Source organism: Notothenia rossii, assembly GCF_949606895.1.
Source record: "Notothenia rossii genome assembly, chromosome: 1".
In the NCBI taxonomy this organism is placed as follows: domain Eukaryota; kingdom Metazoa; phylum Chordata; class Actinopteri; order Perciformes; family Nototheniidae; genus Notothenia; species Notothenia rossii.
Window position 1 is genome coordinate 49,133,992 of NC_136912.1, and position 20,186 is coordinate 49,154,177.

The 20,186-nt window shown below is 44.1% G+C and overlaps 1 protein-coding gene across 3 annotated transcripts in view; it reads right to left on the reverse strand.

Moving 5' to 3' along the window:
- The window catches only part of LOC307043569 (uncharacterized protein), a 204,689-nt gene that overhangs the window by 178,801 nt on the left and 5,702 nt on the right, over positions 1-20,186 (reverse strand). For all 3 annotated transcript variants that reach the window (XR_013809407.1, XR_013809408.1, XM_079688088.1), the window contains exons 2-4: positions 18,358-18,570; positions 15,938-16,159; positions 15,685-15,852 (exon numbers count right to left, since the gene is read on the reverse strand). Coding sequence is in view for 1 of the 3 variants with exons in the window: in XM_079688088.1 (XP_079544214.1) it covers positions 15,685-15,852; positions 15,938-16,159; positions 18,358-18,570 (603 nt within the window). In the remaining 2 variants the exon portion in view is untranslated. The remainder of the gene's footprint in view (positions 1-15,684; positions 15,853-15,937; positions 16,160-18,357; positions 18,571-20,186) is intronic.

Below are 20,186 nucleotides of genomic sequence, written 5' to 3' on the forward strand. Positions count from 1 at the left end.
TCTCTTCCATGAAGAGCTTTACCTCATTCAGCAAGGAGAGGAAGCGCTGTAGGATTTTCCCTCTACTCAACCACCTCACCTCAGCATGGAGAAGGAGATCTCCATATTCAGCTGACAGTTCCTCAAGAAAAACTTTGAAGCTCCTGTGTTGCTTTGCCTTCGCTCGGATAGAGTTTATTATTTGTATCACAGGTTTCATGACGTGATTGAAGTCCATAACTTTGGCACAAAGTGCTTCTTGGTGAATGATGCAATGGTAACTCAGGAAACGTGGGAAATATGGATCTGACTTACAATTTGCGATAAAACCGTTGTGGCGACCTCTCATAGCCGGGGCTCCATCAGTTGTTATGGATACAAGCTTCTCCATTTGCACGCCTTTATTTATGAAATAATTCTTAATAGAATTATACACGTCCACACCTCTTGTTGTTGTTTTGAGTGGAAGCAGTGTCAGAAATTCCTCTTTCGCCGTAAAATCCTCAAACACCATCCGGATGAACACAGACAGCTGAGCTGTGTCGCTCGCATCCACCGACTCGTCGCACTGTATGGAGAACCACTTGCACCTGACCATGTCCCGCTCCAACTGTCCCATGGCATCCACTGACAGCGCCGACACTCTCCTCGCCACAGTGTTGTTTCCCAGTTGCACATCGTCAATGGCAGACATTATCTCCGACTTGCTCTTGTGGTCTCTGAACAAAGTCTCTGCCATAACAGACATCGCTCCCTTAAGAACACCGCCATCAGTGAAAGCTTTTTTGTTCTTTGCCAAATACTGAGCGACTCGGAACGATGCTTCTGTAGCTAGGCTAGCTTTCTTGGCAGGCTTCGCGAACAATGACTGCTGCCTTTGTAGCGTAGCTTTTAATTGTTGTACCTTCTCAACGCGAAGGCAACTGCCGGCGGGATACTCCTTTGAAAAGTTTTCGTGAAGTTTTGTGAAGTGCCGCTCGACATTTCCCTTCTTCCCCACCGCAACACTCGAGCCACAAATTAAACACACACACTTGTCTTTGATGCTCGTAAATAAAAATTCATGTTCCCACTCGTCATGAAAGTAGTATATTTTAGATTTCTTCTTTGACGGACCTTCCTCAGTTGTCATGACTGCATCTTACATCTCTTTTTCTCTGTCTTTCTTACTCTCAAAATATACTACATAAATAAATATGTCTCAACATGTCAACTGCACTTTAGCGCCCTCTGGTGAGCTACTCGGAAAACCTCCGCGAGCTACTGGTAGCTCGCGATCGACGTGTTGGCAACCCCTGGTATAGACCTACAGTTTAAAGGGATGGTTTTAGTAACCACTCTATAAAAGCAGACAAATCTTTATTTGTATGGAAAATGTTAAAGGTAGAGCTAGTACCAAGCCAAAGATGGTATTCCAATCTAGAGTATTGATTTCTCCATTGTAGCATGGTTATTACCTCAGGAGGGAAGATTAAGGTGGAAATAACATTTGTTTTTCGTCCAAGATGTAGAGTTTTAAAATGACACTGGGCAAAGAGCGAAAGCAAAGTTTAATTTTTTTTTAAAACTAATGTAGTTGGGAGCAATACATGCAGGGCCTTGGAGCACTCATTGTGATGGTGCATATTTGTTACAACAAACATCGTTTAGGGAGAAGGGGTCGCTCAACCCACCCCGCAGATGTTTTAAATCTTACTTGCAGCTTCAGAGGGAGCGCACGGCACCAGAGTATGAGTTTTAAAAGACAAGCGCCACCAGCTCCTAAAGGTCATCCATTCACCAGATGACCTGACTTTTAGAGATGTTATTTAAAGGAGAAACATATCTGCCATTAATGTAAATTCCTGAATTAAACTACAAACCATTAATGAAATGACTTCTGTTTTTAAAATCCTTGTTAAAGGAGGGAGTAATTATCACATGCTCGGGCACCCAAGGTTCCACACACTGTAAAAGGGGTTAGCATAGCTATTTAAGTAGAACAGAATTGAAAATAAATTAGTATAATGAGTTATTGATATTCCACCGGTTCTCACACCATTTCAAGGACTTTATCACTGCATTAGAACAGACCACCCAAAGGTACTGAGTAGGAACTTTTAAGTGATGAAACTCTACAACTGTTGTAACTGACCAAAATCTTCTCCCAGAAATGACTGTCTAGAATGCCGTACCCCAGAGTAGAACGTACAACGGCCCCTTCTAGAGAACATATTACTTTCATACCTTAAATGGTATGAAAGGAGGGAGGGTACATTTCTCAGGAGGAGACAGTTACAAATGCTAGCAGAACAAGACGACCCACCCCGTATACAGATGTGGATGACAATGATGAGTTAGTTTAAATGATATGGATGTTCGGAGATGAGATTGACCAATGAATGTCCAGCCGATGTGATTCTTTAAATGATGAAATCATGTGAAGAAGTGAGCAAAATTAAAATGGAGTGAATCCATTTCAATTTACTTCATACTATTCCAAGATAGTATATTTTTAATATTTTTATTATTCCAATTAATTTTACACTATTCTAAGATAGTCCATTTTATTTGACTTTATTATTTTATACTATTCTAATATGGTAGATTTCATGTTGTATAAATCATTGCTATTCTAAAATGGTTTGTTTCTTTTCACTTTGTAAAAACAAGTGCCTTAACACTGAGCGTGGTATGAGAACGGTTTCTGTGAAAGGAGGGAGGAAGAAATGTTCTGATACCAAGCCATTGCTGCTATTTTGAAGAATGATATTGAATGCAAACACTAGAAGTTATACACAAGGGACAACTTTTAGGTTTGAACCAGGCAAATAATTTATTTTGTATTTTTGTAAAGTTAAGCCTATTGAACCATTCCATTTAGATTGTATGTTTGTAATATGAGATATGTACTATGCGAAGTTCAGATGAAGAACTCATTGATTTCAGTATTATACACACCTTTTAGGTGTGTAAGGAGGGACTGTTAGAAATTAAAATCAATGTTTTGATGGTATAATGTCGCTTAAACATACCGTCAGTTTAAACGCTCTTTTATACTGAAAAACCAGAAATTCTTGTGCACAAGCAGTTAAGCTTTTATTCTGAAAATCCTTCATCTACGGTTAGCATTTAGCATGTGGCTAATATACGATTTCCTAAAGAGGTGAATTGAGTAGCGAAATGATATAGAGTGGTGCAAACCGAAACCTACGGATTTAACACTACAACTATAGATGTCGAGGTACTACCATGTTGAATATTAAATGAAAGTACAGTTTATTTGAATACATTATTGTTTACAGATGAGAGTAGCATGTGACAACATCCGGAATGACCGGAAACCAAACGAGCCGAGAAGTATTGTTTAGAGTATTGATTACAGCGTTTAGAATGTGTTAAATGAAAAGTGATGAAAGAGAATATGAGGAGAAACGGCGTGTTAAGCATATATTGAATGTGAAAAGAACCTATCCTCTGTTTAAATGCAATAACGGACATTGGAGACGAGGTGAGCCGGCTGGCGGGGAGGAGCTAGCAGAGGATATATAACAGCGCCGGAGGAGAGATCCGGTCTCTTCTCTTCTTGCTCAGGAGAGCCAGATCACAGCTGTTTTCTGCCGGAACAATATTCTGTCTGTAACACTACCGCGCCTTTTTTAATTAAAGTATCCCATTTGAATCTTTTCAGAGTCTCCATTTAGTCTCATTTTAAAGCTTCTCTCCTGGACGCGAGAATAAAGAACATATTTAACAAAGGTTAATCCAATGTCTTTGTGTCACGTAGAAATTTTTATGGCAATATACTGGGTATAAAGTTTTGCCGTCCAGGCTTGTACTTTCAGATGTGCTTCATTTGCTTCTCTATTACGTCCGCAATGGTAATGTTTACGTGGATTTGGGAACTGCTCATCGATTCTATTGGATGTAATGGTTAAGAAAAAGGTGTAAATCACCCAAATCGACCAATGGGTTCCAGAGATATGGTCCTGCGTAAAGTATGAAGAATGCCAGCCAGCGTAAGCACTTTACGCAGCAGACTTTACTTATTGTTTACTACCATAAGGAAGCAGGAATTGCAGGACCCAGAGCGCACGGAGCACAGAGCGGACAGCGGATAACGGAATTGCAGTTATATTGCTTATAGATTATCAGAACCTTTCAAAGGGGACACAGCCACATTGGATATTAACCTATGGATTAACTACATCATCGTTGTTATCGTTTTAATGCCATTGAAGACCAGTTTAGACCAGAAAAAGACAAAGGTAAGCCATGTTAGCATTGTGTAGCTACCTAGCGCCACTTGTTTTGATTTACGTTTTTGTTGATAACGTTGCGAGTTTGTATCTTTCAGTGTTGAGGTGGGCACTGTTAGATTCTGTGTCTTTACGATCATAAACGATGTGTTGGATGTGCAGCTGGGTTAAGTAATAAGGGAGCTAGGAGTGATTTTTTAGGTGCAGTAATAGGTTAGCATTTTTCACTCGGAGCTAATCCAGAGGCTCACTGTTAGCATTGTGGGGAGGATAACAGAGTATGTTTTTTTATTTTTTTTATTTTTCAAAACAGTTGTATTTGGATGGAATGAATACCTATAGTGAAAAATGATTTTTATAGTAAAAAAGGTCAAATGGAACTGATGGTTCCCAAATTACCCAGAGGTGAGTCCGCCTGGACTTTATTTTTCTAAACCTCTCTAAAAAGTTCAAATGTCACTTGTTTTGCATCAATCTTGATACAGGGTAATTATTATATGTTATAGTTTGGATTCCTAAAGCTTTTAGTCTACTAACCCATCATTCAAGGGTGGTTTTCACTATAAGTAATGTTTTTTTTTTAGGCGGACGTTATAATTTACATGTTTTTACTATGTTCCATCTGAATTTACTTTAAAATAAAAACATCTATATTGATTCTGACACTTCTACATCCAACTCACAGATTTAACCTTGCTTTGAGAGAAAAGATTATTAATTTACCCCTTTTAGAAGTGAAGATATAGTCTTTGCTGTGTTAGTGGCATTTTGGAGCCTGAAACCTGAAAAACAGGCTCAGGGCTTAAGAGGTTAATGTACGCATTCAAACACTTTTTCTTTTACCAGCTGTATTCACCTTGCAGGTGCAGCTATGTGGCTTTTATCCTGGATAAAGTGTTTAAGTCATGGATGTTTAAAGTTTAACTTCTTCATATTTGACTAATATTATAGTTGACTTTTCATTCAGGAAGTATGACGCTGCGCTGTCAGTACGCTTCTCCATGTTTGTGATTGGTCGAATGCTCCAAATACCACCCCTTTCATGTGAACGCGCACCTAACTAGATAGGACACGGCTGGCTTGAGTGAACGAGTTGATAGCCAGCGTTGTAGGAGAGTTTAGCGAGAGCGGCTTTGTTTTGGATTAAGTCAACCGGATAACTCAAAACATATCCAGGATAGGTTGAACTAGATACAAAGTATACCCCCTGGTCGGGACCAGGTTAGGTTGCAGTATGGTTGGAAACCCTCATCACGTGTGATGTATCCGGTTTGAGACCCCTCTGATTGGCCACTGTAAATGCCACTCCTCATCTCTCTCAATAGCGCTCTTATTATTGTTGAGAGACTCCCGCAGGCATGGCGGACAGAGCGAAGCGATCCAAGGTCTGGGTGCACTTTTAAAAAATGTAGTGGCGATAGTGCAAGGTGCAATCTATGTACTCAATTAGTTGCTTGTAAAGGGGGTGACACAAGCAACTTAATGAAGCATTTGCAACCGAGACACTCATTGAATCTAAAACGGTGCTAGCGATACTGCTAGTGCTAATATTGCTAATAGTGCTAGCGGGCTTCAGCCTCGCCGTGTGTAAATGTGACCTGAGCGAAGGCTCGCAGGCAGGTTAGCTGCTGCGCACGGGTAATATGTTTTGTTTACCTGGGTGCAGTCTTGCAGGCACATCGCCTTGTCTTTTTTTAGTTTATTAACACCAAATTATTGTAAAGTATCGATAAGAGTATCGAAAAATACCGAAACCGATAAGCAGTACCGGTACCGGTATCGATAAAATCCTAACGATACCCATCCCTAGGTTGCAGGCTAAGAGCTCAACTCAGTGAAAGCACTGCCTGCTGACCAATCAGAGCTCAGTGTGCGGAGTTTAAAGCTATCAAGTCATATTACAGGAGAAAGGAAATACAGAAAAACTGCCGTTGTAGGAAAGACGGCCGGCAAAAATCACCGACTGAGTGAACGTGAAAATTTATAGAATATCACCTCCCATCTTCAGAGAAATCTGACAATTATAACATTAGCGTTAAGCAGTGGTGGCGCCAGGGTATGACTGGGCTAGGCTACAGCCATACCAATAAATGGCTTAGCCCCACCATGAAAAATGATGTTAAAGTAAGTAAATTAAATAATAATCAAAATGCTAAATGTTGAGAACACGGTTTGCGAAAATGTACGAGTCGTGTCCACAAACACACAAACTGATCCTGCTGTAACAACAAGTGCACGTTACTGATGCAATATGGTTGAGACCATTCAGGCTTATGCTAGAAGAGGGGTGCAAGGAAAAGTCTAAGTAGTGGGGAGTTTTATACATTAACGGTGTGGAAATTCTCTGGCGTTATAATATCAGCACGGCCACGGTCAGATCAAAATGCCTCCGAATGCAATTTGAATAGACCTACAGCCAATCAGAGCAACGAAACGTTGGGTCTGCGCAGGGACGTGCACAGGTACGGGATAATGTTGCCCGGGCAACGGCCCGTTTCCCCTTTTTGGGTTAACCTGCCCCTCTGGAGAGAGCGAGAGTTCTTTTTCTTCTTCTGTTCTGGTCGAATCAACATGATAAGCCCACAATTAGTTTAGTGTCTCGCTGCAGGAAACACACCAGCTTCATGCTTCACGCTTCACGCTTCTTCTTCTTCTTCTTCTTCTTCTTCTTCGGTGGTGGATGTGTGTTTGAAGAGGGAAGAGGGAATTTCAACTTTAAAACTTTAACTCTTTTGTTTCTGTTTCAATCGTTTCTTTAACTGTATGATCTTTCGTTGGGATTTTTGTACCCTTTGCAAGTACGGTTAATTTGTTAGTTTAGTGTTTTTCCGTGCCTCGTGGCGGGGATGGCGTCCTCCGGGGCGCCGCCGGTGTCTCTGAGACACGGAGTGCGGCTGGTGGCTCAGGCCGCAAGCACAGTGGAGCAGGTGCTGCTGGCTGTGGGGGATCAGGTCGGTCATGTAAATATCTCCTATGCTTCCCGCATGAACAAAGCGGTCGTGGTCTTTTTGAAAGACCAGAAATATGTGACGGAACTTATCGAGAGCGGATTAATGCTAAACGAGGAATACATTCAAGTTTCACCGCTGGCGACACCGTCCACGCGGATCACTGTGTCTGGCGTTCCTCCGTTCATCCCGAATGAGGCGCTGGAACGGGAGCTGAAGCGTTTTGGTAAGTTTGCCAGTAGTCTCCGCACTGTTGCTCTGGGGTGTAAGGATGAAAAGTTAAAACATGTCCATTCTCTGCGGAGACAGGTTTTCATGTTTCTGAATTGTCCCACTCAGACACTAGATGTGTCCTTCCGGGTGAGGCACGAAGAGGGTTTTTATATGGTTTATGCGAGCTCAGGGAGCGTAAAGTGTTTTGAGTGCGGGGAGTCGGGTCACAAACGTGTTGCATGTCCACAGAGACGGCACGCCGCTCCGCCGGGTGCGGCTGGGCCCGGGGCCGCCGAGCCGGGGGCCGCCGGGGCAGCCGAGCCGGGGGCCGCCGGGGCAGCCGAGCCGGGGGCCGCTGGGGCGGCCGGGCCGGGAGCCGCTGGGGCAGCCGAGCCGGGGGCCGCTGGGGCGGCCGGGCCGGGAGCAGCTGGGGCAGCCGAGCCGGGGGCGGCCGGGGCCACTGGGGCGGCCGGGCGCGGGGCGGCCGGGATCCGGTGTCGCGGGGGCTGCTGCTGCTGCACCCGCCGGGGCCCCGGTGGCTGCGGAGGAAGTAGGGATGAATATCGTGAGAGATGAAACAGGGACTGTAGAGAGTGTGGTGAGTGTGAGAGGAAAAAATGTGGAAATAGGTAAACGGGTGAGAGATGATGTAGCAGGACAGGTGAGGACTGGTGCTGTGGGACAGGTAGAGGCTGTTGGCACACAGAAGGAGCTGCCGTCTGGCTCTGGGCGGAAAAATGAGCTTCAACAGGCTGCAGACAATAATGAGGTGACAGAGATGGACACAGACGGTGAGGGGGATTCTGACTGTGGTTCAGTTGCAGATAGTCTCTCTCAGAACGCAGAGATATATTCTTTGGAAGAGATTAATGTCTTTTTAGACGAGTCTTTTGGCAAGTCAGTGGAAGTGAGAGATTTTTTCCCTGACATTGACAAGTTTCTTCATACAGTGAGAACTCTTCAGAAAGTTGTAGGGTTAGACCAGCTGGATGAAAAGAAACGTTATCGTCTCAGGAGGCATGTAACTGCTGTGAAAAAAGATACGCCAGGAAGCAAAAGAGGGAAGAAACTGAAAAGGTCTAAATAATTTCAACATGATCATGCAACACTGGGTGTCTCCTCTCTGCTGTGTGTATCTGTCTCTTCTTTCTCTCTGTCTCCTTCCTCTAATGCAGGCTTTAAGGGTTGCTTCCTTGAACATGAACGGGGGTAGAAGTGCACAGAAAAGAGCTTTAGTGTTAGAAGTCTTTAATCAGAAAAAATTAGATTTGATATTTCTGCAGGAAACGCACAGTGATAGCCTGAATGAGACGGACTGGGGGATGTGGTGGGGGGGTCAGTATGTACTCAGTCATGGCTCAAACCTTAGTGCTGGAGTAGCTGTTTTATTCTCCCCCTCTCTAAATGTAAAGATTTTATCCAGCACTGAGATAGTGGCAGGTAGAGCCTTGATGGTGAAAGTGGAACTGTTAGAGTTCAGTTTCACCTTTATTAATGTGTATGCACCCAATCAGGGCCCTGCACGTGTATCTGTGTTTCAGTTATTAAAAGACAAGCTAGACACTAGTGTACAGGGGGAGTGTGTTATACTGGGGGGGGACTGGAACGTTTGCACTAATGTCACTTTAGACAGAATAGGACGGGAGCCTCATCCTCAGTCGTCCCTTTTACTGTCACAGGTGATAAGAGAGGCTGACTTAGTGGATGTGTGGAGGATGAAGCATCCCTCCGTTAAACAATACACCTGGATGAGAATGCTAGATGGGGGCGTCAGTGCAGCCAGGCTAGACAGATTTTACATGTCGTCTTCTTTTATTACTCGTGCAGTGAACTGTCACATCCAACCTGTTGGTTTTACAGATCATCAGCTAGTTTCTTTGGATTTGGTTTTATCCAACACAGAGAAACCTAGATCGTTCTGGCAGTTTAATGTTAAAATTTTACAAGATTTGATTTTCTGTGAGAATTTTAATTTGTTTTGGATCAACTGGAAATCAAAGAAAGAGTCTTTTCCCTCTCTGAGTCAGTGGTGGGAGGTAGGAAAGGCTCAGATTAGAGTGTTCTGTTAACAGTATACAGCCTACTCCACTGCAAACACTAGGAGAGCTATAGAGCAGTTAGAGAGAGAGATCAGAGAGTTAGAGAGTGTGTCTGCTCGAAATATAGAACAGTCCCTCCTAAAACAACAACAGCTTAACTGTTTTCTTCAGGAGAAGGCCAAGGGAGCTCTGATTAGAGCCCGTTTTACTTCCATGAGAGACATTGATGCACCAACCACCTTTTTCTTCAACCTGGAGAGGTCTGTGGGCCAAAGGAAGCAGATGGTATGTCTGCGTCTTCCCGGTGGACAGGTAACCTCTGAACCTGCTGAGATGAGGAGACATGCAGTGTCCTTCTACACGGACCTGTTCAAAGCCGAAGGTTGTGACGTGGAAGCCGCTGATGAACTTTTTCAGGGTCTTCCACAGCTGAGTCCAGCCGAAAGTGACACCTTGGGCTCTGACATTACGCTGGAGGAACTGACCTCTGCGGTGACACAGATGGCCTCCGGCAAGGCTCCGGGCATAGACGGTTTACCTGCAGACTTTTTAAAACATTTTTGGAGCATTCTAGGACATGATTTGTTGGATGTATAGATGGAGTCCTTTGGGAAAGGGACTCTTCCAGCTTCCTGTAGGCGTGCGGTGATTTCACTGTTGCCTAAGAAAGGAGATCTAACCCTGCTGAAGAATTGGAGACCTGTGGCTCTCTTATGTACGGACTATAAGATACTGTCAAAGGTTTTAGCTAACAGACTGAAGTGTTTTATCGAACTTCTTGTTGGTACTGATCAAACATATTGCATCCCTGGCAGATCAATTGTGGACAATTTGTTTTTGATGAGAGACACTTTTGATGTTTGCAAACTGTACAATATAAATGTTGGTATTATTTCTATTGACCAAGAGAAGGCCTTTGATCGTGTGGATCACACTTTTCTGGCTGCCACATTGCAGGCTTTTGGTGTTGGGGAGCATTTTTTGTCCTGGGTGAAGTGTTTGTACAGTGATGCATGTTGTGTTGTGAAAGTGGGGGGAGGGCTGAGCAGACCTGTACCAGTTAAAAGGGGGATGAGGCAGGGCTGCCCTATCTCAGGCCTATTATATAGTATTGCCATCGAGCCACTTTTGTGCAGGCTTAGAAACCGGCTGAGGGGCCTGAGTCTGCCAGTGTCAGCTCAGGCCCCCCCGGTGGTTGTATCAGCTTATGCTGATGATGTCAGTGTTTTTATCCAGGGTCAGCGAGATATCCAGGAGCTACAGGACAGTTTAGTTTTGTATAGGAAGGCTGCCTCAGCCAAAGTTAACTGGGAGAAGAGTGAGGCAGTTTTGGTAGGTCAGTGGAGTTTAGAAAATAGGCCCAGTCTTCCTGGTAACCTCAGCTGGGGAAACGAGGGTTTAAAGGTCCTGGGAGTTTGGTTGGGGTCTGAGGACATGGTGGCACAGAACTGGGAGGGATTGCTGGGAAAGGTGCGAGCAAAATTAGCTAAATGGAAATGGCTGCTACCCCAGCTGTCCTACAGGGGAAGAATTCTTGTAGCCAACAATCTGGTTGCCTCATCTTTGTGGCACAGACTCCAGGTGTTAACCCCACCGCCGGGCCTCATGAAACAACTGCAGCGGCTCCTCGTGGATTTCTTCTGGTCGGGTCATCACTGGGTGCCAGCATCGGTCCTGTACCTCCCTGTGGCGGAGGGGGGGCAGGGCCTTGTGGACATTACTGCGAGGACTGCTGCTTTTAGACTGCAGGCAGCTCAGCGGCTGCTGTATGGTGCCTCTCCCTGCTGGCTGGCTCTAGCCCGGCTGTTGCTCTGGAGGGCAGGGGGCTTTGGTTTTGATAAACACCTGTTTCTGCTGAAGGCCCCTGCGTACAAGATAACTGGACTTGCACCTTTTTACTGCTCAGTCATCAATGCCTGGAAGATTCTGAGTTTTACCAGACCACCCGACCCCCGGCCTGGGATGTGGCTGTTTGAGGAGCCCCTGTTTGACACTGGTTTTCTTTCCGGAACCATTTTCTCTTCAGCCGCCCTAAAAAATGCATTCATTGAAGCGGGAGTGGTAAAACTTGGCCATTTGACAGGGATCTCCACGGAAAAACTGGCTGAGGTGACGGGCATTCGATCAGCTCGAGTTCTGGAGAACCTGGTAGAAGAGGTGTTGCAGTCGCTGTCGCCATCCCACCGGACTTTTGCTCTGGATGCAGATCTGGCCGACCAGTGGAGAAAGGGACATGATTATGTTTTTCCTGCCTTGAGGGTGGGTCCTGCGGTGGGGGAATGGAGAGAGGAGGATGGTCTCCTGCTATCACTGGGGACTCTAACACCTGGAATGTTCAGCTCCTGCAATGGGAAGAAGCTATATCTTAGCTGCGTAAAGGTGCTAAACCTCAGCTCGCTCGCAGGCGTCAGAGAGTCGAGGTGGACAGATGTGTTTGGTTTGGGCTCTTCCCCTCAGGGCAGCTGGCGGATCCTGTATAAGTCTCCCGTTGAAAAACGGATGGCTGACATCCAATGGAGAATTATACACGGTGCAATAGCCACTAACAAATACAGGGCTCATTTTGACCCAGGCACAAGGGGGGGCTGTCCGTTCTGTTTTATGGCAGAAACATTGGAGCATTTAGTGGTGTCCTGTCCCCGGTTGGCTGGTCTTAAAAAAATGTTACAGGAGTGGGTGGAGGGGTTCGGGGAGGTTTTCTCCATACCACTTTTTGTCCATGGCCCCAAATACATCCTGAAAAAGAAGGAAATCCTACTATTGATCAATTTCTTGTTTGCTAATGCAAAATTAGCAATCTGGAAAAGTAGGAAGAACAAACTTGCTGGAGTAGGGTGGACGGATGCAGTGCTCTGTCTGAGGGGGCTGGTGGCAGCGCGTCTGAGGGTGGAGCATGCATACTATACGCTGATCAATCATCTACAGGGGTTTCTGGATGTGTGGGCTGTTGGGCAGGTTCTGTGCTCACTGGGGGAAAATGACTCTCTAATATTGAAGTTTTAAAGAGTAAGTGAATTTTTTTGTTTTTAAGGTGTGTAAAAGATGATGTTTTGAAATGGGTAAAACGTTTTCAAATGACATTTATTTGGTAGACGTGAAAATCTGTTTATTTATTTGATTTGTGTAATGTTTTTTGTTTTTTGTTTCGGTGTATAGTTAAAACAAATGGAAATAAAATTTTGTTTTAAAAATCAAAAAAATCTTCTTCTTCTTCTTCTTCTTCTTCTTCTTCTTCTTCTTCTTCTTCCCTGCCCGCTAAATGTTGAATGAAGATTCAAGTTTCATGAGTTAGTGAGTTTATTTAAGGTAATTATAGAAGCCCTATTTTATCAGTCTGTCCGCAATGGTCAAACTACATTGAATTGTCCCCATTTTTTCCTTAATAGTTACTAACATTAGATATTTTAATGAGATATGGACCACAAAACAAAAAATGTCCCTGGTTTTCATTTTAAAAATCAAGTCACCTAATGCAAGTAGTTGCCTTAGCTTATTTTGTTATGAGATGATGATGTGAATTACTGTTCAATTAAGTTAATGTAATAAACGTTTTGGTCTTATCTTTTTTTTCGGGGGGGAGTCCTTTTTTCCAGCCCCTCCAAATGTCTGTGCACGTCCCTGGGTCTGCGTCATGCATTACTGATTGAGATCAGTTGGAACCGCCATTCAGTATCCCCATTGGATCTTCAACGTGTATCATACGTCACGTTCACAGTGATCCCCTTTTTATTTACAAGACAAATGTGCCGTTTTATTTCATACAGTTCCATTTTGATTGAGACAGGGAAATAATCTAAACCTCATGCGTGGCGTTTCACTGTCAAGGGTGGCGATATAGCGTGTATGTAATTAAATTGCAAATACTGACTTGAGCCCCAACACTGTATGGGTTAGCCCTACCATAGATTACCCAACAAAAATACTCTGGCGCTGCCACTGGCGTTAAGAAAGCTTACTTAAATATCTGCCACAACATAAGTAACCGGATCAGAGTAACATTAAGTACAGTCTGCGGCATATCACATCATAATGTATCATATATTTCCTTATCTGAGTCAGCTGAGCCGTATCTGGCCGTTCAACACTCACAGTGTCACATACTGTGACAAAAAGTGTTTTAATGCGTACATTAACAGGTTTATGATATCACTGCCCCGTCTAAGACACGAGTGGATCTGACTTTAATTACATTTGACTCGAGTGTTTCGTCAACTTAATGTGTTGCTTAAAATAATACTTCTGCATACAGTGTGTGACACTGTGAGGGTTGCACGGCCAGATACCGCTCATCTGACTCAGATAAGAAAATATATGATACATTATGATGTGATATTATGTGATATGAATGATAATGGGACACATCGACGTCTGTCGTAATGTTACTTTGATCCGCTTACTTATGTTGTGGCAGATATTTAAAGGTGGGGTAGGTAATTTTGGAGAAACCAGATCGAGTGCGCTAGAATTTGAAAATACACAACCACTTCCTTACAGAACCCCTCTCCAACACACACGAACGCGCACATGGCCAATGAGGGCACGAGATAAGTTTGTGCACAGATGGAAGGCTGACAGGCAGGTAGGCCATCCAGTTATTTTAGCCGGGCCGGCTCAGATGATTGGTCATGCTTTTTACAGTACTACGGCTTCCACAGATGACATTTGTTTATGGATTTTTTGTCAAAGCACTTAAGATATTCATTGCTATCGGGATGTTAAGAGCATTCCATGGAATATAACAAAAAGTATATCTCGAGCCGGTTTCTCAAACTTACCTACCCCACCTTTAAGTAAGCTTTCTTAATGCTAATGTTATATTAGTCTGCTCTGGAGCAGGTTTGGTGTTCAGCATAAGTTACCATCGATATATAACCCGGTAAGAAGTGAACCAGCGTCGTAGGACTGAAAACCCAGAGTTAACCCTGAAGTTACCTCGCTAACCACAAATTATGCTTCGTAGTAGGCTACAGGGCACAGGTCACTGGTGTCTCTTAACCTGTTAAATGTTATATTGTGTTGCTATGCTGCATGTATCTGTAAAGTTCTTCACATCTGATCTGAGGGGAATTTCTTGTGGTTTATTTTTAACCTGTGATGTGTCCCATTTTGTAAAGCAATTTGAGCTGCATGTGCTGTATAATAAATAAAGCTTATTATTATTATTATTATTGTTATCCTCTGCACAATGCTTCCTCCAGCTGGCAGCAGGAGGTAACTCGACAAAATCTCATGCTCACTTTGACGGGAAGAGCTAAAGAAAGCCACTAGGTGCTTTAGAAGCCGACTCTGCTAACACTGTGTGTGTGTGTGTGTGTGTGTGTGTGTGTGTGTGTGTGTGTGTGTGTGTGTGTGTGTGTGTGTGTGTGTGTGTGTGTGTGTGTGTGTGTGTGTGTGTGTGTGTGTGTGTGTGTGTGTGTGTGTGTGTGTGTGTGTGTGTGTGTGTGTGTGTGTGTGTGTGTGTGTGTGTGCCACAGACAGAATGCAGAGTACAGGCTGCCAACAGTCTTGAGATGGTTTCTCACTACCAACCCAGATAACTGCACCAAATTCTACCACAAACATTCCCAAGTACACAAGAACAATATGGAGGTAGATTTGTCGACAATGTTAATGTGTAATTTGAAGACAGCTTCTTCTGTAACACCTTCAACAAATGCAAAAAAAAACAGACATGTAAACTACACAAATGCATGATACAGGTACATTTTTGTTCAAACTAGCGGAACGTATATGTCTCAAAGATTGAAAATTGTAAATGGTCAAAAGATATTAACAAAAGCTTTTCATTTTGTAGTAAATTAATTAAATGCATTGACAGGTTTATTTTTAACTGTGGAATTTATTTGTATATTGCCAAATATTTATTGCATGTGTGATATTTATTTAGCATATATTACACACTGAATGTGGACCAGCGCTTAGCTCACACACACACACACACACAGGGGCGCCCCTTGGGGGCAACTGCTTGGGGCTGCTTTATAATTTCAGTTTCACTCACTCACTCACTCACTCACTCACTCACTCACTCACTCACTCACTCACTCACTCACTCACTCACTCACTCACTCACTCACTCTCACTCACTCACTCACTCACTCACTCACTCTCACTCACTCACTCACTCACTCACTCTCACACACACACACACACACACACACACACACACACACACACACACACACACACACACACACACACACACACACACACACACACACACACACACACACACACACACACACACACACACACACACAACCTTACCAATGCTGTTTAGTCGACTGAGTCTTGCTGAGCCGCTTCTTTGCAGGTGATTCTGGGATGTCTGCTTTGTCAGGCTCTGATTGGCTGCAGGAGCTGTCTTTGCTGCTGTTTGATTGGCGGCTGCTGCCTTGGTTGTATTGTGGTTAATGACTGTTGGGACCTTCAGACCTGTGAAGAGGAAGGACACAGACGAGGTCAAAGCCAATGGCAAACACACACACACGCGCGCACACACACACACACACTCACACACCCGTAGCAGTGGTCCTGGCCGGCACAGACTGAGCTCTGCCCCTCGGTGTAGGAGTTTTTGGGGCAGCAGAGGTCAGCGCCTCACTGGCATTGTTGGTGCTGGTGGAGGCTGCCGGGCTGGGGGGGAGGGGCTTTACCGGGCTCTGGGTGCCCACAGGAAGTGTGCTTCTGCTGGGCTGCTCCTCTGGCGTGATCACTGTTGGTGCTGGAGCTGCCGGAGAGGCTGAAGGAAAGATGATACAAAATATATAAACAAACAAAGTATGCTTGGATGGAAGTGATTACCTTTAATATTTTACATTGCTTAATTCAACTCAGGACTTAGAGGTTATGTGGCATGCGCTTTAACAGTCGGCTAAAAAGGCCCTTCGGAAGAGCAGAAAAAGAGCATGATTTTGCCAATAATATTTTGAGGATGTTCTGCACTGCTAAAGAAGTTAAACCTGGCCAAGCAAATGATGGTGAACATCTCTAACTGCCACCATCGAGTCCATCCTCACCTCCTTCCTCATCCTTACCTCCTCCATCACCATCTGGTACGCTGCAGCTACAGCTGAGGACAATCCGCTTTATTCAGAAGGTCATTGGCTGCAGTCTGCCCTCCCTCCAGGACCCTCCAGGCAGACTGTGGCTGACCTCTCCCACCCTAGACACAGTTGTACCCGCTCCCCTCTGGCAGGAGGCTGCCATCCATCAGGACCAAAACCTCTCACCACAGTTTCTTACCATCTGCTACCAGCCTCATCAACACACACAGGGTCCTAACCCGCTGACACTGACTTTACCCCCCCATAGAAACATTGCCTATACATTAATGCACAGCATGGGAACAATTTGTGTACTGCAAATCCTGCACACCCCTCTGTATATTTTGCACATTTCTGTTCAAAGCATGCACTGACTCTCAAATGTCTTTTTGAGATCAGAGAAAACAAAAGCTGTATGTTCCACTGGAACCCATGGTGATCATTTGAAATGCCATGTGAACCTGAATAACACATGTGATGTTCGCTCTCCTGTAGAGTGCTCTAAAGGTGTGTGAAGCTGACTGTTGAGGAGCCCGACCAAGCAAGGAGGCAGAGGCAGAGAGTTCAAATATAACACGGTGTGGGCATTTATTAAATCATGGGCACATGATTAACAGCCTCAATCTGACTGTTACCCGTGAACACAGTCAGCCACAAGGATCTCTCCCACACTACCTGTCCACTGACAGGGAAAACAGAGCCTAAATACACACACACTAATAAGGCAAATAAGACACAGGTGAGGGGGGAGGAGACAACACAGGGCACCAGGTGAACACAATCACCAGCCAAAGACAAAACGGGTGTGGAAACCCTTTCAAACTAAACCACATGTGCAATATTACAAGGCCCGAAGCCGTCAGTCCACTGTGACGAAGTTACCTTCGTCACAAGGTGTCTGCGTATGTAAATGGTCTGCAAAGGCTAAAATCCTTGTGTTTCCTCAAGAGGGAGTTTCTGATAATAAATCAATAAAAAACATTTAGTCCAGTGCCACTCACAAACCTCATGACTACATGGTTTCTGTTTGGGCTGATTCTCATAAGGTGATGACACTTATTCACTAAACTAAACTAAACACTGGCTGCCACTACGTTTAACACGGACACCAGCCAAACATCTCCACTTTCCCTCAGAACTAATAGTGTGTTTCCATGGTAACTGTACATTTCCTGACTACTTACGAAAAAGAGGAAAATACGGATAAGAAGAAGGGGAGAAAGGATCATTTTCAGGGGTATCATAGATCAAAATGACTAATGGAATGTCCTACAGGGCCCATCCTTATGTCAGTGTACTGTTACATGTTCCATGAGTGTGTGAGGTTGCAGGATGATGGCTGAATGTAGGTTTTCTTTTATGCATTCACTTTAGGGATTTGGTATTACATGAGGTTGTGTTCTGTTTAATGCATTTTCATTATATGTTTAAGAATTGTATCATGTTTCATGTGTGTTTATAGTGTGTGTGTTTAGCATGAATTTGAGCTACAAGACACATTTCATTTGGACAATAAAAGTGAAGGTCAATGCAAAGTGTTGGACCAACAGCATGCTGGTTCTGTGTGATTGTGAGGGAGGCTGGTGTCATAGTCTCTCTGTTCTTTAGCTCCTCTGCAGCTGCTGCAGCACACAGTCACCTTTCATGCACCATGAACAACTAATATAAAACAATAAAGCAGTGAAATGTGACATAAACACATTCAAAGCTTCTTCAGGTTGCTGACCAGATATATCTCACTCCTAGGGTCTTCATCTGCAGTACACTCTTAACAGCTGATTAATGTGTGTGTGCGTGCGTGTGTGTGTGTGTGTGTGTGTGTGTGTGTGTGTGTGTGTGTGTGTGTGTGTGTGTGTGTGTGTGTGTGTGTGTGTGTGTGTGTGTGTGTGCACACCTTTGCTTGTGGCTCCACTGATCTCGTGACCTCCCAGTGAGGAGGAACTGAGGCTTGTGGATAAACCCTTCACAGGAAGTTTTGATGCGGGAGGAATTGGTCTTCGGGCCGATGCTGCCAGCTGATTGGCTGTAGGTTTGGAGTTGCAGGATGAGGGACTTGTGACAGTACAAAGAGATGCTCTCTCTGCAGCGGTGCGAGGTTTGGGGATACCTGGGAGACAGTAATATGGAATTAATAATTTGTCAAAATATTAACTGTGAACATAATTATTCGTCTGCAACTGAGAAAAGAAGGGACGCCAGAAGAGAACAGAGGAGAGCTGCTCCTGTTAGAGGCAGAAAGTGATCCTGAACAGCACACACAGCTGACCCATCAGGATATAACAGAGGCCGGTTGTCATGCCATGTATAAGCAGACAATTATCTGCTCTTCATCATATGACCAAACCCTAACCCGTAGAATCTCTCTCTGTTGTAATGTAGTATGTTGTTATGTAGATGATAGCAGTTGAGAGTAATCCTGATAGGGAGCACATTTTAAAATCATTGGGAAAATGTCACAGTGTGAATGTTAACAGTGGAGGAAATCATTATTTCATCCCCTGCTGATTTTCTAAGTAGATCCACTTATAAAGAAATGAACAGTCTGTTATTGTAATGGTAGGTTTATATAAACAGTGAGATACAGAATACCAAAAAGAAAATCCAGAAATTGACATCATTTAAAAGATACACATTTAATTTGCATTTAATTGTGGGAAATAAGTATTTGATCCCATTGAAAACCAACAAGAATTCTGGCTCCCACAGACCGGTTACAGAAGTCCTCTTCCTTTAGGAAAGTACTCCTAACATCAACTTGTTACCTGTATAAAAGACACCAGTCCACAGAATCAACCAATCAGATTCCAACCTCTCCACCATGGGCAAGACTAAAGAGCTGTCTAAGGACCTCAGGGACCAGACTGTAAACCTGCACCAGGCTGGGATCGGCTACAAGACCATCAGAAAGCAGCTTGGTGGGAAGGAGACCACTGTTGGTGGCATTATTCAGAAATGGAAGAAAGACAAAATGAGCATCAGTCGCCCTCGGTCTGGGGCTCCACACAAGATCTCACCCCGTGGGGTTTTGATGATCAGGAGAAAGGTGAGGGATCAGCCAAGAACTACACGGGAGGAACTTGTTAATGATCTCAAGGCAGCTGGGACCACAGACCCAAGAAAACTATTGGTAACACACTACACCATAATGGATCAAACCCTGCAGCGCCTGAAGGCCCCCCCCCCCCTGCTCAGGAACAACATGAGAGGCCGTCTGAAGTTTGACAACGAACCTCTGAATGATTCAGAGAAGGCTTGGGGGAAGAGGATGTGGTCGGATGAGACCAACATCGAGATCTTTGGCATCAACTCGACACACCGTGTTTGGAGGAAGAGAGATGCTGACTATAACCCCAGAACACCATCCCCACCATCAGCATGGAGCATCACCATATCCCTACATGCATTGCGGCTAAGACATCCAATCAGCTAGCTTAAACCATAGCTGAGGATCTTGGGTAATCAGCTCAGTGGCTGTGTATCGCAATGATGCTCGAAATGTCCCTTATAGGCCTACGTCTGTTTCCGGTTATTTTTATTTTGAAATTCAGTTCCTGACGGACGCCAAAAAAGCCAGAGATTATGGAATTAAACAAATAAATAAAAACAAGGATAATTGTGTGTTATTGGTGAGTAAATAACCGTGTGTTATTTAGAAAAGAATAACAAGTTAGAAGGAAAAAAAGATTAAAAAAAATACAGATTTCAGTATTCTGAGGCTTTGAG